The 17,197-nt window shown below is 43.4% G+C and overlaps 1 protein-coding gene across 1 annotated transcript in view; it reads right to left on the bottom strand.

The window, feature by feature from the left end:
• LOC134611540 (hippocampus abundant transcript 1 protein-like) overlaps positions 1-9,823 on the bottom strand; it is a 92,560-nt gene extending 82,737 nt beyond the window's left edge. The window contains exon 1 of the mRNA XM_063455502.1: positions 9,586-9,823. Within this exon, the coding sequence (XP_063311572.1) occupies positions 9,586-9,669 (84 nt within the window). The 5' untranslated portion in view covers positions 9,670-9,823. The remainder of the gene's footprint in view (positions 1-9,585) is intronic.
• Positions 9,824-17,197: the final 7,374 nt, after the last annotated feature.

The following is a 17,197-nucleotide window of genomic DNA, read 5'->3' on the forward strand; positions in this document are numbered from 1 at the left end:
CTGGGACACATGGGGACACTAGGCACACTGAGAGACATGGGACACTGGATGGGGGACATGGGGACACTGGGAGAAATGGGGACATAGTGTCTCCGTGTCCCAATGTCTCAGTGTCTCCCAATGTCCCTATGTTTCACAGCATCCCCATGTGTCTCAGTGTCCCCAAGTGTCTCAGTGTTTCCAGGTCTCCCAGTGTCTGTGTACCCATGTGTCCTAGTGTCAGTATCCCCTTGTGTCTGTGTCCCCATTTGTCCCCTAGTGTCTGTGTCCCCTAGTGTCTTAGTGTCCCATAGTGTATCAGTGTCCCCATGTGTCCCTGCTGCCTTTCCCCCCATCCCTCTCTTACCTGAGCTGTAGAGCTGCTGTCTGGACTCTGCTGTGTTGCTGCTCCCTCATGGATCAGTAAGTAGTAGAGAGAGGCAGGGATATGCTGTAACTTCCTATCCCTGCCTCTCTCCACACACAGTGACCCCTACTGGCCGGTGCTGGTATTGCAGAGTAATCTCCATGTATTCTGAGAAAAATACCTGCATTTGTATTGCCGGTATTACTGCAATACTGGCACGGCCAGGCAGCCTCAAATACCAGTCAGGTGGCAAACCAGGAAAACACCAGTCAGGTGGCAAACCTAAGAGTAGTGTGTGTGTGTGAGTTTTTTTAAAATGGGCCTATTCCATGGGCCTGGAGCTGCAGCTCCATCAGCCCCTATGTTAATACGGCCCTGGATATCACTACGGCTGGAGCTGAACAGACTGTATAGCTGCAGCAGAATTCTCCCAGATAAAGCTTTAGATTTCTACGTAAAAAGTGTATACTTCCTATAAGCTCTGTGTAAGGTTTAAGGGAAATGCACAGCTTTACCATTTCAGATATTCTTCTGTTTAGGTTTGTGAGAATGCAACAAACACAACTCATGTTTTATAGTGAACTTTAGCTTCTTCAATATTAAGTACAGCCTGCATGTGAGTGGTCATAACCTGTGTCTTCGTGAAGCAACAGGTGCGTTTAACAATTTAGACCATAAGTGGGTTGTGCATGTGTGAAACAACAGATGCTTAAAACCACTCTTTGTAGAAGGGTGAAGCTTTAAAATATGGCTAAAGCCACCCAAACCACTTTATCTCAATTAAATGATCCAAGTACAGTGGCCCTGTAGGTTTAACCCTGCAATGTACAACATTGCAATTTTGGAGAAACTGCAATGCTTACATTGCTAGGTTTACAACATCTGTAGCAGCTGTCTTTCTGACAGTCACTAGAAGTGCTTCCTTTACATCAACGGAGTAAAATTCAGTCATGTGACCACACACAGCTCAAAGAAACGCATGCTTTCCTACAAGAAGTAATTGGATGCGTGTAGAGTTTATGCACATCAGTCCGACTCCCTAATGCTCCTCTATGGCCATTGGCGAGGGAGCCGGATTACATTATGGAAGTAAGCATCGAGGGAGATAGAGACGTCCTGAAGTTTAAAAAATAAAAATTTCTTTAAAAACATGAACACTCCAAAAAGGTTATTGTGAGTAGGGCTCCCTTGGTCCTGGTCTCTTTTTGCTTTCCTAAAGACACTCTAAAGCCCTAAACAAGGTGACGTTAAAGGACACCTTCCATAGGTGGCTAATGCCCATGCATGGCAAAACGCTGCATCTATCAGCCTCTCTCTTTATAGAGATGCATTTCGATAGGGAGAATTTAGCATCTCCATGCAGAGAGTGGAGACACTGAACGTCAGCGCTGCACATGGTTTACATTAAAATCCCTGCAGGGACAGGCTATACACACCAGAACAACTACATTAGCTGCAGTTCTGGTGACTAAAGTGTCCCTTTAATAAACTAAGGGGGTGGGATTTCCATTTCTCGAATCGGTATATGAGCCTACTGTCACTTACCCGACATTTTGAGAAATACAAAGGCAAACATAGAAATATATGGGGGGAGAACTATAGCGTAGATCAGGAAATGGAATATGCTATCACCAAGAGTGTACCTCACTCAATCAAATACAATAGAAACCAAATAAGCTAATGAAACTTACAAAAAGAATCAAAAGCTAAAAGATGGGATAGCACACACAATAGAGGATATAAGGTCACAAGATACAACCTGTAGCATGTAACGTAATCTCAGGTGAATCTAAATGACAATAAAATATACATAGTGAAGTACGAAAAAAAACAGGAAAAATGCATCCAGGAGGTAGAGAACTTACAAAAGGTATGCGATGGTCTGCGTATATCACCCTTGTAGGGGTCTCCTTATTTTGATAGGCAAAATCTTCTCAAGATTGAAATCCTCAAAAGGATAAAGAGAAAAGCATACATAGAGTAATATAGTTAAAAGAAATAAAAATGTATTGCACAGATTGCACTTACATCAAAGTCACAATCAGCAGGCATATCTCCACTACTGGGTGTCCACTACTGGGTGGAACAGGTGGTAAATGGCGTCTATGCAGTAGAAGGAAAATCCTGACTGATGATAAATAAATATACAAAAATATATAACAATGAAAAGAATATATATCAATGAAAAAAAACAATTACAAATAAAAGTCCATGCAGGTACTTCATCCAACGCGTTTCGTCGACTTCCTCAGGGATATTCCTGCATGGACTTTTATTTTTAATTGTTTTTTTCATTGATCTATATTTTTCTATATTTATTTATCATCAGTCAGGATTTTCCTTCTACTGCATAGACGCCATTTACCACCTGTTCCACCCAGTAGTGGAGATATGCCTGCTGATTTTGACTTTGATGCAAGTGCAATAAATTTGTATTTCTTTTAACTATATTACTCTATGTATGCTTTTCTCTTTATCCTTTTGAGGATTTCAATCTTGAGAAGATTTTGCCTATCTACATAAGGAGACCCCTACAGGGGTGATATACGCAGACCATCGCATACCTCTTGTAAGTTCTCTACCTCCTGGATGCATTTTTCCTGTTTTTTTCGTACTTCACTATGTATATTTTTATTGTCATTTAGATTCACCTGAGATTACGTTACATGCTACAGGTTGTATCTTGTGACCTTATATCCTCTATTGTGTGTGCTATCCCATATTTTAGCTTTTGATTCTTTTTGTAAGTTTCATTAGCTTATTTGGTTTCCATTTTTACAAAGGCAAACATAGTTCACTGTTGGCAGGTTAAAGGTGAAATATCAACATTAAAAATAAACATTTATTTCTAATGTTGGAGTGTTCCTTAAAGGGATACTGTAGTGCGAGGAATACAAAGCTGTATTCCTGGCACTACCGATCCCTCTGCCTTCCCCCTCCCTCGCACCCCCTCCTACCCGGTAAATAAAAAGGTTAAAAACCCTTTTTACTTAACATATCCCAGCGCAGATGTCCGTCGGCGCTGGGTCGAAGCACCGCCCCGCGACGAGCGGAGTCTAATGCACAGGTGCGGCATATGCTGTGCACGGGCATTAGACCTCTCCATAGGAAAGCATTGAATCAATGCTTTCCTATGGGAAAATCTGATGCTGGATGTCCTCATGCAGAGCGTGAGGACATCCAGCTTAACATAACGGACCAAAAGTTTGTTACGATTCCGGAAGTGCCCCCAGTGGCTGTCTGGTAGACAGCCACTGTGGGCAGACTTAGAGCGGCAATGTAAACATTGGACGTGGTCTTGGTGCCTACAGTGTCCCTTTAACTCTCAACATTCCACGCAAAAGAAAAAAAAAAAACAAGCACTGGACAGGTGAGGCAATTGTCATGTAGAGCTAATTTGATGCTTATCATATAGAAGTATAGAGTCCAGTAAAACCAATTATTGAAAGCGGCTCAAGGAAGTGCCTAGTGTGACTGACTGACTGCAATTTTTACATTTGTCTGTAAGAATGGCTGTTTCTCATAAATGGTAATGCTTATATTTGTCAGACTGCATGGATGAGATATATGCACGAAAACCACTACATCAATATGTAGTGATTGAATACATCCTCAAAAATGCAGGTCTAAATTTCCTCTATTTAGTCGTTTCTGCCTGCCTTCCTATTCCACAATTTTAATTTGGCATGTTTTCTCAGACTGTAGTCTGACGTCATGCTAGATGGCATCACCTGGTTCATCTATTTGTACATTTCTATTTAAAAGGAACACTAGTCACCTAAATTATTTTAGCTAAATAAAGCTGTTTTAGTGTATAGATCATTACCCTGCAATGTCATTGCTCAATTCTCTGTCATTTAGGAGTTAAATCCCTTTGTTTCTGTTTATGCAGCCCTAGCCACACCTCCCCTAGCTATGATTGACAGAGTCTGCATGAAAAAAAAACTGGTTTCACTTTCAAACAGATGTAATTTACCTTAAATAATTGTATCTCAATCTCTAAATTGAACTTTAATCACATACAGGAGGCTCTTGCAGGGTCTAGCAAGCTATTAACATAGCAGGGGATAAGAAAATCTTAATTAAACAGAACTTGCAATAAAGAAAGCCTAAATAGGGCTCTCTTTACATGAAGTGTTTATGGATGGCTGTGCAAGTCACATGCAGGGAGGTGTGACTAGGGTTCATAAACAAAGGGAATAAACTCCTAAATGGCAGAGGATTGAGAAGTGAGGCTGCAGGGGCATGTTCTATACACCAAAACTGCTTCATTAAGCTGAAGTTGTTCAGGTGACTATAGTGTCCCTTTAACAGAAACAGTCCAACAGATTGGTATAATAGTATATTAAAGATATTCTATGCAGTCTTTGAAGTTGTCTTGGCATCAATTCTCGAGCTCAGGTGTGGCATTTAATATAGCCATGTCTACAATGTGTTTCGGTGCAACAGTGTTTGGACGGAAGACCTTCTCCCATGGGATCAACTTGGTTGGTAGAGATGCACCTGCAAGCAAGTAGGGAACATGATAGGGACCAAGAATAAAGCAGAACACGCTCTGCCATGATAAGGAACCTCCACAGACAAGAAACCTGAATTCAGAAAAAATATATAGCATAGGAGAAAAATGTTTTACAGTGAGAAAATGATTCAAATAACTGCTATTAAAACATTCAATGTATTCGTAGACCATTTTAGAACCACAAATGCTTGAAAACCGCAAATTAGACAGCCACAGTGAAACATGGCAAACTGTCAGGAAAAAATAAATAAAATTCACGTTGGACCCTCAATAACCCACTGCTGACTACAGACACAAAAACAACAACAACAACAAAAAAAAAACAGTATACAAGTCTGCTACCTGGGACTACAGAATTGAGCAATCTTGAACATAGTTAGAATGCACATGTCAGGAGACTAGGGACCACTACTTACTAGGATGGTCCATGGGGAGGATAAACTGCTGTTATGCTGAACAGAAATGGCAAGACCTACCGTATATACTCGAGTATAAGACGAGTTTTTTGGTACATATTTTTGTGCTCAAAAAGCCCCCTCGTCTTGTACTCGAGTATAGGTCTGTATTATGGCAACTTACATTGCCATAATACAGACCATGACATGTTGGGGGCCGGAGAAGCTGTTACTTACCTTTACAGCTGCTCCGGTCAGCTCCCAGCATGTCCGCGCGGCTCCTCTGTTAAGCTCCCAGTGTAAATCTCGCGAGACACGCGGGCCGCGAGATTTACACTGAGAGCAGACCGTGAGATTTACACCGGCAGTAAGTACCGGCCCTCCCCCTACACAGCCTCCCCTCCACCTGGACAAGTATGAAGTAGGGAGGGGAAAAAACAAAAACAAAACAAAAAACCTGTTAAATATTAAACATTTTAAAATAAATAAATAAATGCCCAGTTGATGGGAGTCTGACTCCCTTTATTTAATGCAGAGTGTGTGTGTATATAATGCACACACACACACCGCATTAAATACAGGGAGTCAGACTCCCATCAATCTAAGTCACCCTCTTGCACCTAAAATGCAGATGTGTGCATTATATACACATACACTCTGCATTATATGCACACACACACTGCATTTTAGGTGCAAGAGGGTGACTCAGATTGATGGGAGTCTGACTCCAATTTCAGACTCCCTGTATATAATGCAGTGTGTGCATTATATACACACACACACACACACACTCTGCATTATATACAGAGTGTGTGTGTATATAATGCACACACACAGCATTATATACAGGGAGTCAGAAAAGGGAGTCAGACTCCCATCAATCTGAGTCACCCTCTTGCACCTAAAATGCAGATGTGTGTATATGTAGAGTGTGCATTATATACACATACACTCTGCATTATATGCACACACTGCATTTTAGGTGCAAGAGGGTGACTCAGATTGATGGGAGTCTGACTTTAACCTACTGATGCCTCAATTAATGTAATTTTATTGGCATCTATTTTTATTTTTTAAATTTACCAGTAGCTGCTGCATTTCCCACCCTAGTCAATAATTTTTCCCAGTTTTTTGGGGTAAAATTAGGGGCCTCGGCTTATATTCGGGTCGGCTTATACTCGAGTATATACGGTATGTAATTTGCTCAGAGTAACTTGGCATTAAACTATCATCATGTGCGAGTACAAATGTCATACACAGTACATCACTTTCTACGAGGTGGACTGGTGTACTGGTGTATCCCTTCATATATGCAAAATAAAATAAAAAGAACACATGCTAAAGCACCACAAAACTGTAGGTAGGAATTGCAAAATGACGCTGTTATGACAAAACACAGGCAAGAAGCAGAAAGGATGAGCAAGGAGGCATGCAAGCAAAGAATGTTTCCAAATGCAAGAAATCTGCATGACCCACAACCATGAGCTCACATATAACCCCTGAAACGGACATCCAGTGTGGTTCCGGTGGCTGCAGAGTGCATAGGAGTCCCTCGCAGCTGCCATCATCTTTTGACAACCTTAGGGTTTACCATAAAAGAAAGTAGTCCCTACTTTTTCTTATGGTATCTTTGGATTGTATTGGAATTCCAGTGAAACTTCAACACAGTCTTGATCAGTATGTAAAAAAAAAAAAAAAAAAGTATCTATATGTAACACTGAAAAGCTTTGTTTTTAATATAGTTATGAAGGCAAGAACATACTGTGTAATATATGTACAATTGTAGAATCCCTCATATAATAGTCACACCGACAAAGCCATGCATAGCTTGTCTCATTTGCTGGAAAACTAACAAAATATGTCTGGACAGTACCTGACATCTAACTTATAAATTGCAGTGAAAATGTAAAACTGAAAAATAAAATGCATCACTTGAATTAGCTAGACTCTTACTTATGTTTGTGAACAAATACAGACACCAGTTATATTTACAATTCTCACTACAAAATAAATTACATGTAGCTCTTTTCCATCATTATGTGAGAAGGGGAGTGATATTAGGTATGTGGGAGTTTAACTGCGTGAAACAACGCTGGACATACGAACTGGCTTAACTCAGTGAGACTAACGGAAACTCCTTGCAGGAGCTTCTGGCTCCACATGAGGCAGTAAAGGGTGGCCGGTGGTTCCCAAGTAAGTCAAAGGTTTGCAAATGGTTTACCTACTTAAAGGGACACTATAGTGTCAGGAAAACAAATCGGTTTTCCTGACACTATAGTACCCGAGGGTGCCCCCACCCTCAGGGTCCCCCTCCCATGGTGCTGAAGGGGTTAAAACCCCTTCAGTAGCTCACCTAATTTCAGCACCGGACTCCCTTACCTCTCTTCCCCCGCTGACGTCAGCATCCTCGTCCGACATCACAGGAGCTGAATGCGCATGCGCGGCACCCCCGCACACGCATTCAAAGTGTGCGTAGGAAAGCATTTTTCAATAACTCTCCCTTCATACAAATATGAACAGCTCACACACAAACATACAGACAATCCGCACAAACTCAACACCACTAACAATCCACATACATGCACACAACCCTACATGCAGCCTCTCTCATGCTACACCCTAAACAGCCCCCCCCCCCCACACACACACACATTACCAAACACACAATGTGACATGTCCATCCACAAACAATTCCACATGCAGCCCTCATATAGAGCCCACATTCATTAGGTACACAATACCACAAACACAATACAATAGCTCATATACGCAACTGCAGTTTAAATAAAACAAGCAGAATACGGCAACATACACCCCTCAATTTAAAAAAAAAAAAAGTTAGGACATCACAATCTTAATTCGGCACAGTACTGCTAAAAGGTTGACTACCACTGGGTTAGAAAATCATGGAAGGGGGCCGAGTCAGTCCTATGGAGAAGGTTGATGACAGCAGTAACAGGTCCTTAAGTTAATATTTGCTCTGCATGGTGCTCTCACTTGTTGGCAGTTCATCAGATAGCAGATATAATCCCAGATTCATTAACCCCTCAGTAGATTTTTGACTTTAGTAGCAAATAAGCCAAACCACACTTTACAAAAACTATGGAGTTAGCACAATTTAAATGTTCAATATTACAATGAACTTGTATTTTGGGAGATCAACACTTTTTTCCAGCCACTTCTAATCTAGGTTTTTGCACATCAATTGTGATTTCCATGTGCACGAATAGTTTTTATAAAATGTAAATTCAGTCTTTCATGCACACCATTGTTTATATTGCTGTGCAAACCTAGCGCTCTGTACACTTGAATTTATTACCACCTCTGGGAAATTTCTCATTTCCACCTGCTCAGATCACCTGTATAACAGCTGCTGATTCTGTTTACCTCCATCTGCGTCTCCCCAGGCCTCCAGGAAGGGGTGATAATTTAAAAGTTAGCAGTAATCTCATTACTTACTTACAAAGCATGTATTATCTTGCAATATCAAAATTAACTAATAACCCTGGTCATAAATTTCTAATTTCACACTAATCAGTATAAGGACTTGGCATGAACAAGACCTAAATGTCATGATTAAACCGTTCAGAAAGTACCTGCCCAAATAATGAATCAGAGTTACCAGGGGTTTGTGATGGGTAACCTGTGGCACCTGCAACATTTGCAAAACATTATAGAGAATGTAGTGACAGTGACAAAATAATTATTGAAAAATCGTCTAGGGCGGGCACATATTACTGGATATCTGTAATGTAGTGACAGTCTAAAAATCGTGATCTATCGCACCCCACTGCTATGGAATGTTTCTTCAATACTGACAGCTAACTTCTGCTAGTCCACCTAATTAAGTTTCTTAGGATACATAAAAAAAAAAAAAAAAAAAAAATAGAAAATAAAAAAGTTCCGAACTAAAAACCGCTATATGGGACCTCTAGGATCCATGGTGTTGTGGGGTTATGTTCAACATGATATTTAGCATGCCAAAATAATCAGAGCAACATAGCAAGTGTTTTCCACAGCAGGAGGAGTGCCATAGGTTTGGTACCACACGTGCAGGACAATCAGTGAAACCCTCTGTGGGCAACACACAGGTGGTACACGAATAACCCCCAGCGTCATAAAGGGAGTTGTAGTTCTCAACAGCTGGGGATCTATCTACCTTAGGGTGTGAAAGAGCATTGTGACAAAGTAGATAGTAAAATATCAGTCAGGAGATTCTGAAGTCAGCAAAGTCCCCGTCACCTGGTGACAGGACCTCTGTAGCCCAAACCCAGGGCAAACAAATCTTTAGGTGTCACCAGACTGCCATGTCGCGACTCACTCACCGTCCCTCCATCTTTAATTACGATTTTTTTGGCTAGGAGGATGCTGCGGTTCAGCCTCTTCTTTTTTTTCTTTTCTCCGGTCATAGTGAGCTCAGGCCCGTCATCCCGGCGCCGGGGAAGGTTCACTACCAGGCCGTCACGGCTCACCGGGCCAAACTACCATGGAAACGGCGGCTCCTTCTACATCTCACCCTCCCTCATCGGCCGCTTCCGGCCTCCGCCGTTCTTCCCGCCCAGCAGCCGCCATGGAACCAATCGCAGATAACCTCCCCTTAACGGAGCACGGCAATTGGTCCTCGTTTCTGACTGCTACACAGTTGTGTGTTGCTGATTTGCTGAGAGATGTGAGGAAACGTCTAAGGGGGGAATGGTAAGAGCCGCCATATTGAGAGTGGCAGGAGTGACTGGCACCTCTGTGTATGAGTAGAAGGGAGGGGCTGCTACAAATAAGCATCCATATGTTAACACAGAGACACCATATGTACACGTTACAAAGTGCCTTATCTAATGTCAGTAGCTTGTATGTTATAAAAAAAGAACATTAAAATCAACTTGCACACTATTGCAATTCAATATGAATGTTTAAAGAACAGAAAGTTTTCAATATCTATCCAATAGTTACTTAAGTGTAAGCTCACCTGCCTGTCAAGTTAGGTGAGTTATACACTGACACTGCAACATACACATTTCGACTAAAAGGCAAAATCTCTAATGAGACAAAATAAAGGGGTATTCTTATGAGCTGTTACACACTATTAACCCTGAATAGCACAGACATTGGCTGGGCCACTGCACTGTAACATAGATGTGCAATAAAGAAGCAAATGGAAAAACACTTAAGCCCTACGCTCAAACTTGCACTACTAAACTTCCGCTGTCCACCTGGCATGTAAAGGGTTAAAAAAACAACAACTATATTTACTTACCCAATGCCCCATTCGAAGGGGTAGGAGGGGCCGCTAATGTGTATACCCGGCGGACCCTAGGCCCATCCCATAGGAAAGGGTAAGGGTACAGTTGGGGGATGTAGCGACTTTAAAAGTGCTTGTGATTCAAAATTCCAGTGCCCAGACCTGGACATGACTCGGCCGGTTATAATAAACCTGTTTATCTATCTCTATCATCCCTCTATCTCTATCATCCCTCTATCTCTATCATCCCTCTATCTCTATCATCCCTCTATCTCTATCATCCCTCTATTTCTATGTGTATGGCTTCTTCATTGTTTTCCGTAACAATATATCTGATGCTGGATGTTCTCATGCAGAGCGTGAGGACATCCAGCGTCAGGCAACATAAAGTCCAGTAGAGGTTGTCTTAGTGCTGTAATGTAAACATTGCAGTTTCTTTAAGACTAAGTCTGACAGGGACACTGAACCCAGACCACTTCAATTAGATTAAGTGGTTTGGGTGCATATAGTGTCCCTTTAAATAACAGTAAGATTTTAGTAGGCTTGTGCACAAACGTGTTTCAGCTGGGTCGAACAAATCAAATTCCTCTTCTAGGTCCAATCAAATAGATCCGTCAGGGATTTTCCCTGTGGAGGCTTATTCAATGAATAACAACAAACCTGAAATGCATTTGTATGCAAGTCTAGTTTTTAACCCCTTCACGACCGGTGACGGTTCAGGACCATCATCGGAAAAATCCCCTTGAGGACCGTTGATGGTCCTGAACCGTCATAACGGAAATATTTACTCACCCGGTCGCCATCGTTCCCCCGGCGGCGATCGGCGTTGCTCCCAGTGTGGAGAGACTGCCTGCAGCCCACAGCCATGTGATCGCTCAAACAGAGCAGTCACATGGCCGCAATAGGTGTCCATGTATCTGCTGGTGAAAAAAGTTTTAAAAAGTTACCGTATTTTTCGCTCCATAAGACGCACCTCACCATAAGACGCACCTAGTTTTTAGAGGAAGAAACCCAGAAAAAAAATATTCTGAACAAACTGTCCCATAGTGTTTCTTACTATGGGACAGTTTATACAGAATATTTTTTTTTCTCCCCTGTCCCATAGTGTCCCCCCCTCCCATAGTCTTCTCCTCTCTCCCATAGTCTTCACTCACCCCCTCCCCATAGTCTTCACCCACCCCCTCCCCATAGACTTCATCCACCCCCTCCCCATAGACTTCATCCACCCCCCTCCCCATAGACTTCATCCACCCCCCTCCCCATAGACTTCATCCACCCCCCTCCCCATAGACTTCATCCACCCCCCTCCCCATAGACTTCATCCACCCCCCTCCCCATAGACTTCATCCACCCCCCTCCCCATAGACTTCATCCCCCCCATCCCCATAGACTTCATCCCCCCCATCCCCATAGACTTCATCCCCCCCATCCCCATAGACTTCATCCCCCCCATCCCCATAGACTTCATCCCCCCCTCCCCATAGACTTCATCCCCCCCCTCCCCATAGATAAATCTGCCTTCATAAGAAGCCTCCAGATGTGCCCAGATATTGATATTACAACTATGCAAATGTCATATTGTATTGACGGTGTCAGATAATTTCAATTTTAGTCAGTGGTCACACCAAAAAGCAGTAATCCAGTTTTTTTTTTTTTTTTTTTTTTTTTTTTTAACAATTACTGATATTTGTTTTGATTTTTAGCCCTTTCACTACACAATGCATTAAATATTTGGTATCTCCTTAATATACCATTAGATTTAGACTATTCCTTTAATATACCATAACCCCATCAACCATTTACTACACATTTTCAAAGTTAATAAAATATTAAATAAGTTTTTATTACAAATGAAAATGCATTAGCATTCTTCTCTCCCATACTGTCCCCCTCCCCTTGTCCCATAATTACTTACCTGTCTTGTAGCGTTGACCGGCAGCACAGGGCGCACCGCAGTAGTGGAACTTGAATTTCATGTTCCGGTTTCCGGCGGGACTGAAAGGAAGTGCATACTCAGCTTGTGCACACTTCCTTTCAGTCCCGCCGGAAACCGGAACATGAAATTCAAGTTCCACTACCGCGGTGCGCCCTGTGCTGCTGGCCAACGCTGCAAGACAGGTAAGTAAAGCTTCATATTCGCTCCATAAGACGCACAGACATTTCCCCTCACTTTTGAGGGGGAAAAAAGTGCGTCTTATGGAGCGAAAAATACGGTATAATAAAGCAGTCACAGTAAAAAAAAAAAATTATATATATATATATATATATATATATATATATATATATATATATATAAAACAATGTCCAAAAGCTTGCACTCCAGTATAGTCAAAATTATATAGCCCGGTGCTTGTCGGCATCAATAATATACATGGTAGTTTGAAAAGCACTCCAAGGACTTCATATAAGGTGAAAATAGACTTAGCTTTATTCTGCAACAACCAAAGGTGATCTATAAATATATTTGTGCTCGGAATTTAATACATAATGGATAGTATCTGTAAGGGCAAAGTTGGTTGTGGTGTGCCGAAACCAACGTACGAGTGGGCCTGTGAATAAAAGAGGGCCCACCAAGGAGAATGTAATTATAACAGGGTGTAGGAGGTTGGGGACAATCAGCTGAACGGCAGAGGTGAGTAGGGGCTGGGAGTTTAAGTAGGGGACTTACTCCTCCCACAAATTCAGGCCTAATGGCCTTTCTACTTGTGCTCGGAATTTAATACGTAATGGATAGTATCTGTAAGGGCAAGTTGGTTGTGGTGTGCCGAAACCAACGTACGAGTGGGCCTGTAAATAAAAGAGGGCAAAAGAGAAGTTCATGAAAATACACACTTTATTGCCTTTTTACATAACCAAGTTCCTGAAAGCTTGACGAAGCTCTTTCTCTGTTCGTGGAATATAAGTATGGTATATGGAGGATTTCCATCGCCCCAGTCTCTTGATGATGTGAACCGGTGTATTAGTGCTGGAGGCTGAAGAGGCGGCTCCTATGCGAAAGGAGTGCCCGGAGAATGAAGTCGGATTGAAACCCAGTTTAGATAATAGCGTTCTGACGTGAGGCGTGAATTTAGCAGTGGTAAGCGGGTGCCCTTGTATTGATAAGTGTGGAGAGTCTGGTAAGTGTGCGTGAAGGGTTGACCGTAGGTGGTCTAGCGCCTTGACCGGACACCAGGCATTATCAGTAGGGAAGAGAGGAATTACAGTGGGGTGTAGTGAATGGTTGGTTTTAGTTGATGGGATCGAAAGTAGATAGTGATCCTCCACCTTTGTAAGGTGCAATGTTTTTAGACTGTGCGTGATATCCCCTTGACGAACAACAATGAACTCTCTAGGTCTGAGAAAACCGTAAAAAGCAAGATAGATAGCTGCTCTGATCATCAGGTTAGTGTTGGGATCAAACGGGGATTCGTCAAGGAGATTGCTAAGTGATCTGAAGATAGGCCCATCTATAGGTAGTCTTGTGATAGTGAGAGGAGCTGAAACCTTTAACATACCTTTCAATACCTTTTTAATGGGATATGATGACAAGAAGGGGGTGTTGTTAGGGAAATTTGTGAGGCTATGGTGCTGCACCCCAGTGAGATAAAGTGTTATGGTGTTGTGGGAAAGTTTAAGATGTAAGTGGCAAAAAGAGGCAAAAGCCACCATGGTTTGTATAGAAATGTCGCCTTGTAAACCGAATTCTGCAGTGAATTTGTTAAATATGGTAAGTGCCCTATTATAAGAGATAGCTGTGTTAGGTGATAGTGCTAGGTGAGTGAGAGTCCTAGCATGATGCATTAGTGTGCTCAATCCAGGATTAGTTCGTGAAACCGTGGTGTCCTGGATGGCTGGTGGTGAGCCGTTGGGAGTGCCTGAGAGAATACCTAGAATTGAGAGCGAGAAAGAGCGTCAGCTGCAGTGTTGTGGATACCCAGGATGTGAAAACAAACTAAGTGAAACTGACCGGTTGCTGCTAGCCAGGTCAGCTTGCGAATCAGCCGCATGATGGTCAGGGATAATGAGCGCCCCTTGTTAATGATTTCGCAAGCTGCCGAGTTGTCAGAGTAGCATTTTACTGCCTTGCCGGACCAGAGATGACCCCAGGTGTGTGCGGCCGCCACAATGGGATATATTTCAAATAGGGCTGAGGTCTCCCTGAATCCTGGCAAGGCATCCGTCTCAGCGGGCCAGTGACCTCTAAACCAGTGGTTGCCAAAGATGGCTGCGAAACCAGTGTTGGCTGCAGCGTCTGTGTGAATGATGGGTGAAGAAGTGGAGAGAGGGGGGATAAACATGGAGATACCGTTCCAATCTGCCAAAAACTTCCCCCACATAGCTAAGTCAGCCTTGGCGTGGGGGTCCAATGAAACTGGGCAAGAGTCCGGTACCCCGTGGAGCAGGCAAAGGAGCCTGGATATAAAAGACTTTCCCTGCAGGATGATGCGCATGGCAAAGTTCAGGGATCCCAGAAGGGACTGGAGTTCCTTCCTGGTGCAAACATCATTCCGCAGGAACATGTCTATCTCCCCTCTCAAGCGGGTCAGTTTGTCATGGGGAAGGCTAGCTCTGAGGGTAACGGAATCTAGCTCTATCCCCAAAAAAGGTTTATTTAGTTGTGGGGACAATTGTTTTAGCTGGGGACAAAGGTACTCCCAGTGTGGAAAAAAGTGCTGTAGTGCGGCTGATAGCGGTGGGTGTTTGTGCCCCTGGCTCTATCAGTAGAAAGTCGTCTAGGTAGTGAATAACTGAGTGACACCTGAGGACGTTCAGAAGCAGCCAGCATAGTGTCTCAGCGAAGATATTGAAAATTTTGGGGCTGCTTCAAGAACCGAAAGTGAGTCGTGTTGAGAAGTAGTACTTTCCTCGCCATTTAACACCGTGCAAGTGCCAGAGTGAGGGGTGCATGGGTAATAACTTAAACGCGTTTGTGATGTCTGTTTTGCTGAGCCAGGGGTGATTACCAGAAGAGATGATGGCCTGTATAGCGTCGTCAATAGTTACGTACTGGAGTGAGAATTCGTCTGCTGGAATGAGTGCGTTTATGCTGGGAACAAAAGAGGAGTGCAGTGCCGATAAATCGATAATTAGACGTTTTTTATTAGAATATTTGTGAACTGCGACACCGATTGGGTTAGTGCGCCAGGAGGAAAAAGGTGAGGAGGTGAAAGGCCCGATCATTAAACCATTGGTAATTTCTGAGGAAAGGAGAGTGTCTGTGGAGACTGGGTCTAGACGTGCTGACAGGAGATTAGGACATTCAAGTGTACATGAGGGGATGGCTACTATACCCGTGAGAAACCCCTGTGTGAACCCCGTGGTCAAATATTCCACCAGGTGCATGGTAGGGTGTGACTTTAAGTAAAAAACCAGGTTGTCGACATTAATGTCGGTTAGTCATTTGTTAGGGGACAACCTGTCTTGGTATGTGCCCTGAAGCAAATGGAGCAGATGTGCAATAATCTACATGCGCTGAAACTGCAGGAGCCTGCGTTGAAATTATTGCACACCTGCGCCTTGCCTAAAAAGGAGATGGGCCTACCCAGCTTGTCACGTAGACCACCCGCTGGTTTGTTGTGAGGGGTGAAAGAGGGATGAGGGGTGGGAGTGGAGGTGGTGGGATCTGCTTCAGAGGGACATAAGTCCGCCATGTGGGAAGTGGAATTACATATGGCACAAGACGGGGGCCTGAGACCAGCGAAGTGGCGACAGAATAATTCTGTATCCATCTGACACCAGTTAATTCTAACGTTGAACTGTTTCACATGGGTCGCCGCCTTCGCTGATACTGACTTATGGTAGTCGTAGAAAGAAGAGCCCCCGTACTTGATGCCTAGATCCACCACCTTGTGAAGGTAGAGGTTTAACTCCTCTCTTCTGTGGGGATACAACGTGCAGATGACGTTACGGTATATCCCGAAGCTATCACGAACTGGGGAATTGAGAGTTTTTTTATTAAGCCTAGGACCTCTTGTCTTGAGCACTACTGAAATATCCCCGTAATTGTAAGCCTTGTTCTCCAGTATGTCCTGTGACGCTATAAGCAGAGACACCAGACACACGTCCTTCCCGTCTAGGATTTCTTTCCTGATAGAGTCTGGGACGGAGTGAGCTGGTGACTCAAAAGGAGTTATAGCTGTGACTGGTGTAGGTGAGGGGCGTATGGGGGGGCATGCTGGTACAGCGGGGACAGCCGGGGTGGAGACTGGGAGGCCCGGGGTATTACCTGGGGAGGCAATGGCGCTCTCCACCTTAGATAGCCTGCTATTAAGGGTCTGTAGGTTGGCCAAGATTGCTGCCAGGGTATCCTTGAGAGCTAGTGCTTGGCCTAGGCTCAGGGGCTTGGTAGGTAAGTAGCCTGTAAAGTTCTGCCTTTCTAGCTGTGGCTGGAAAGGGGATTCCCCTGAGCCTAAGTTCGGCCGTAATTTTAGGAATAGTCCATGCTCTCAAGGACGTGGGAGTTGAAGGGGTGAGAGATTCGCCTGGAGACTCTGGTCTGGTTGGCGTGAACGGTATCTCTTCTGGCAGTTCTTTGGTGGGGATTGGTTCTTGGGACATTCTAAAAGAAATGATTTTGTGAATGAGGTATTAGAAGGGGAGTGAGGAAACGTGTGTGGGGGGGAGGGGTATGAGAGATGGTATTTGTTGGAAGAACTGGATTGTAATGCTAGTGCCGAAGCGAAAAACTTATCTGTGAGATTTTTGGTAGGTGAGGCCCTGCT

The sequence above is a fragment of the Pelobates fuscus genome, chromosome 5 (assembly GCF_036172605.1).
Source record: "Pelobates fuscus isolate aPelFus1 chromosome 5, aPelFus1.pri, whole genome shotgun sequence".
Classification (NCBI taxonomy): domain Eukaryota; kingdom Metazoa; phylum Chordata; class Amphibia; order Anura; family Pelobatidae; genus Pelobates; species Pelobates fuscus.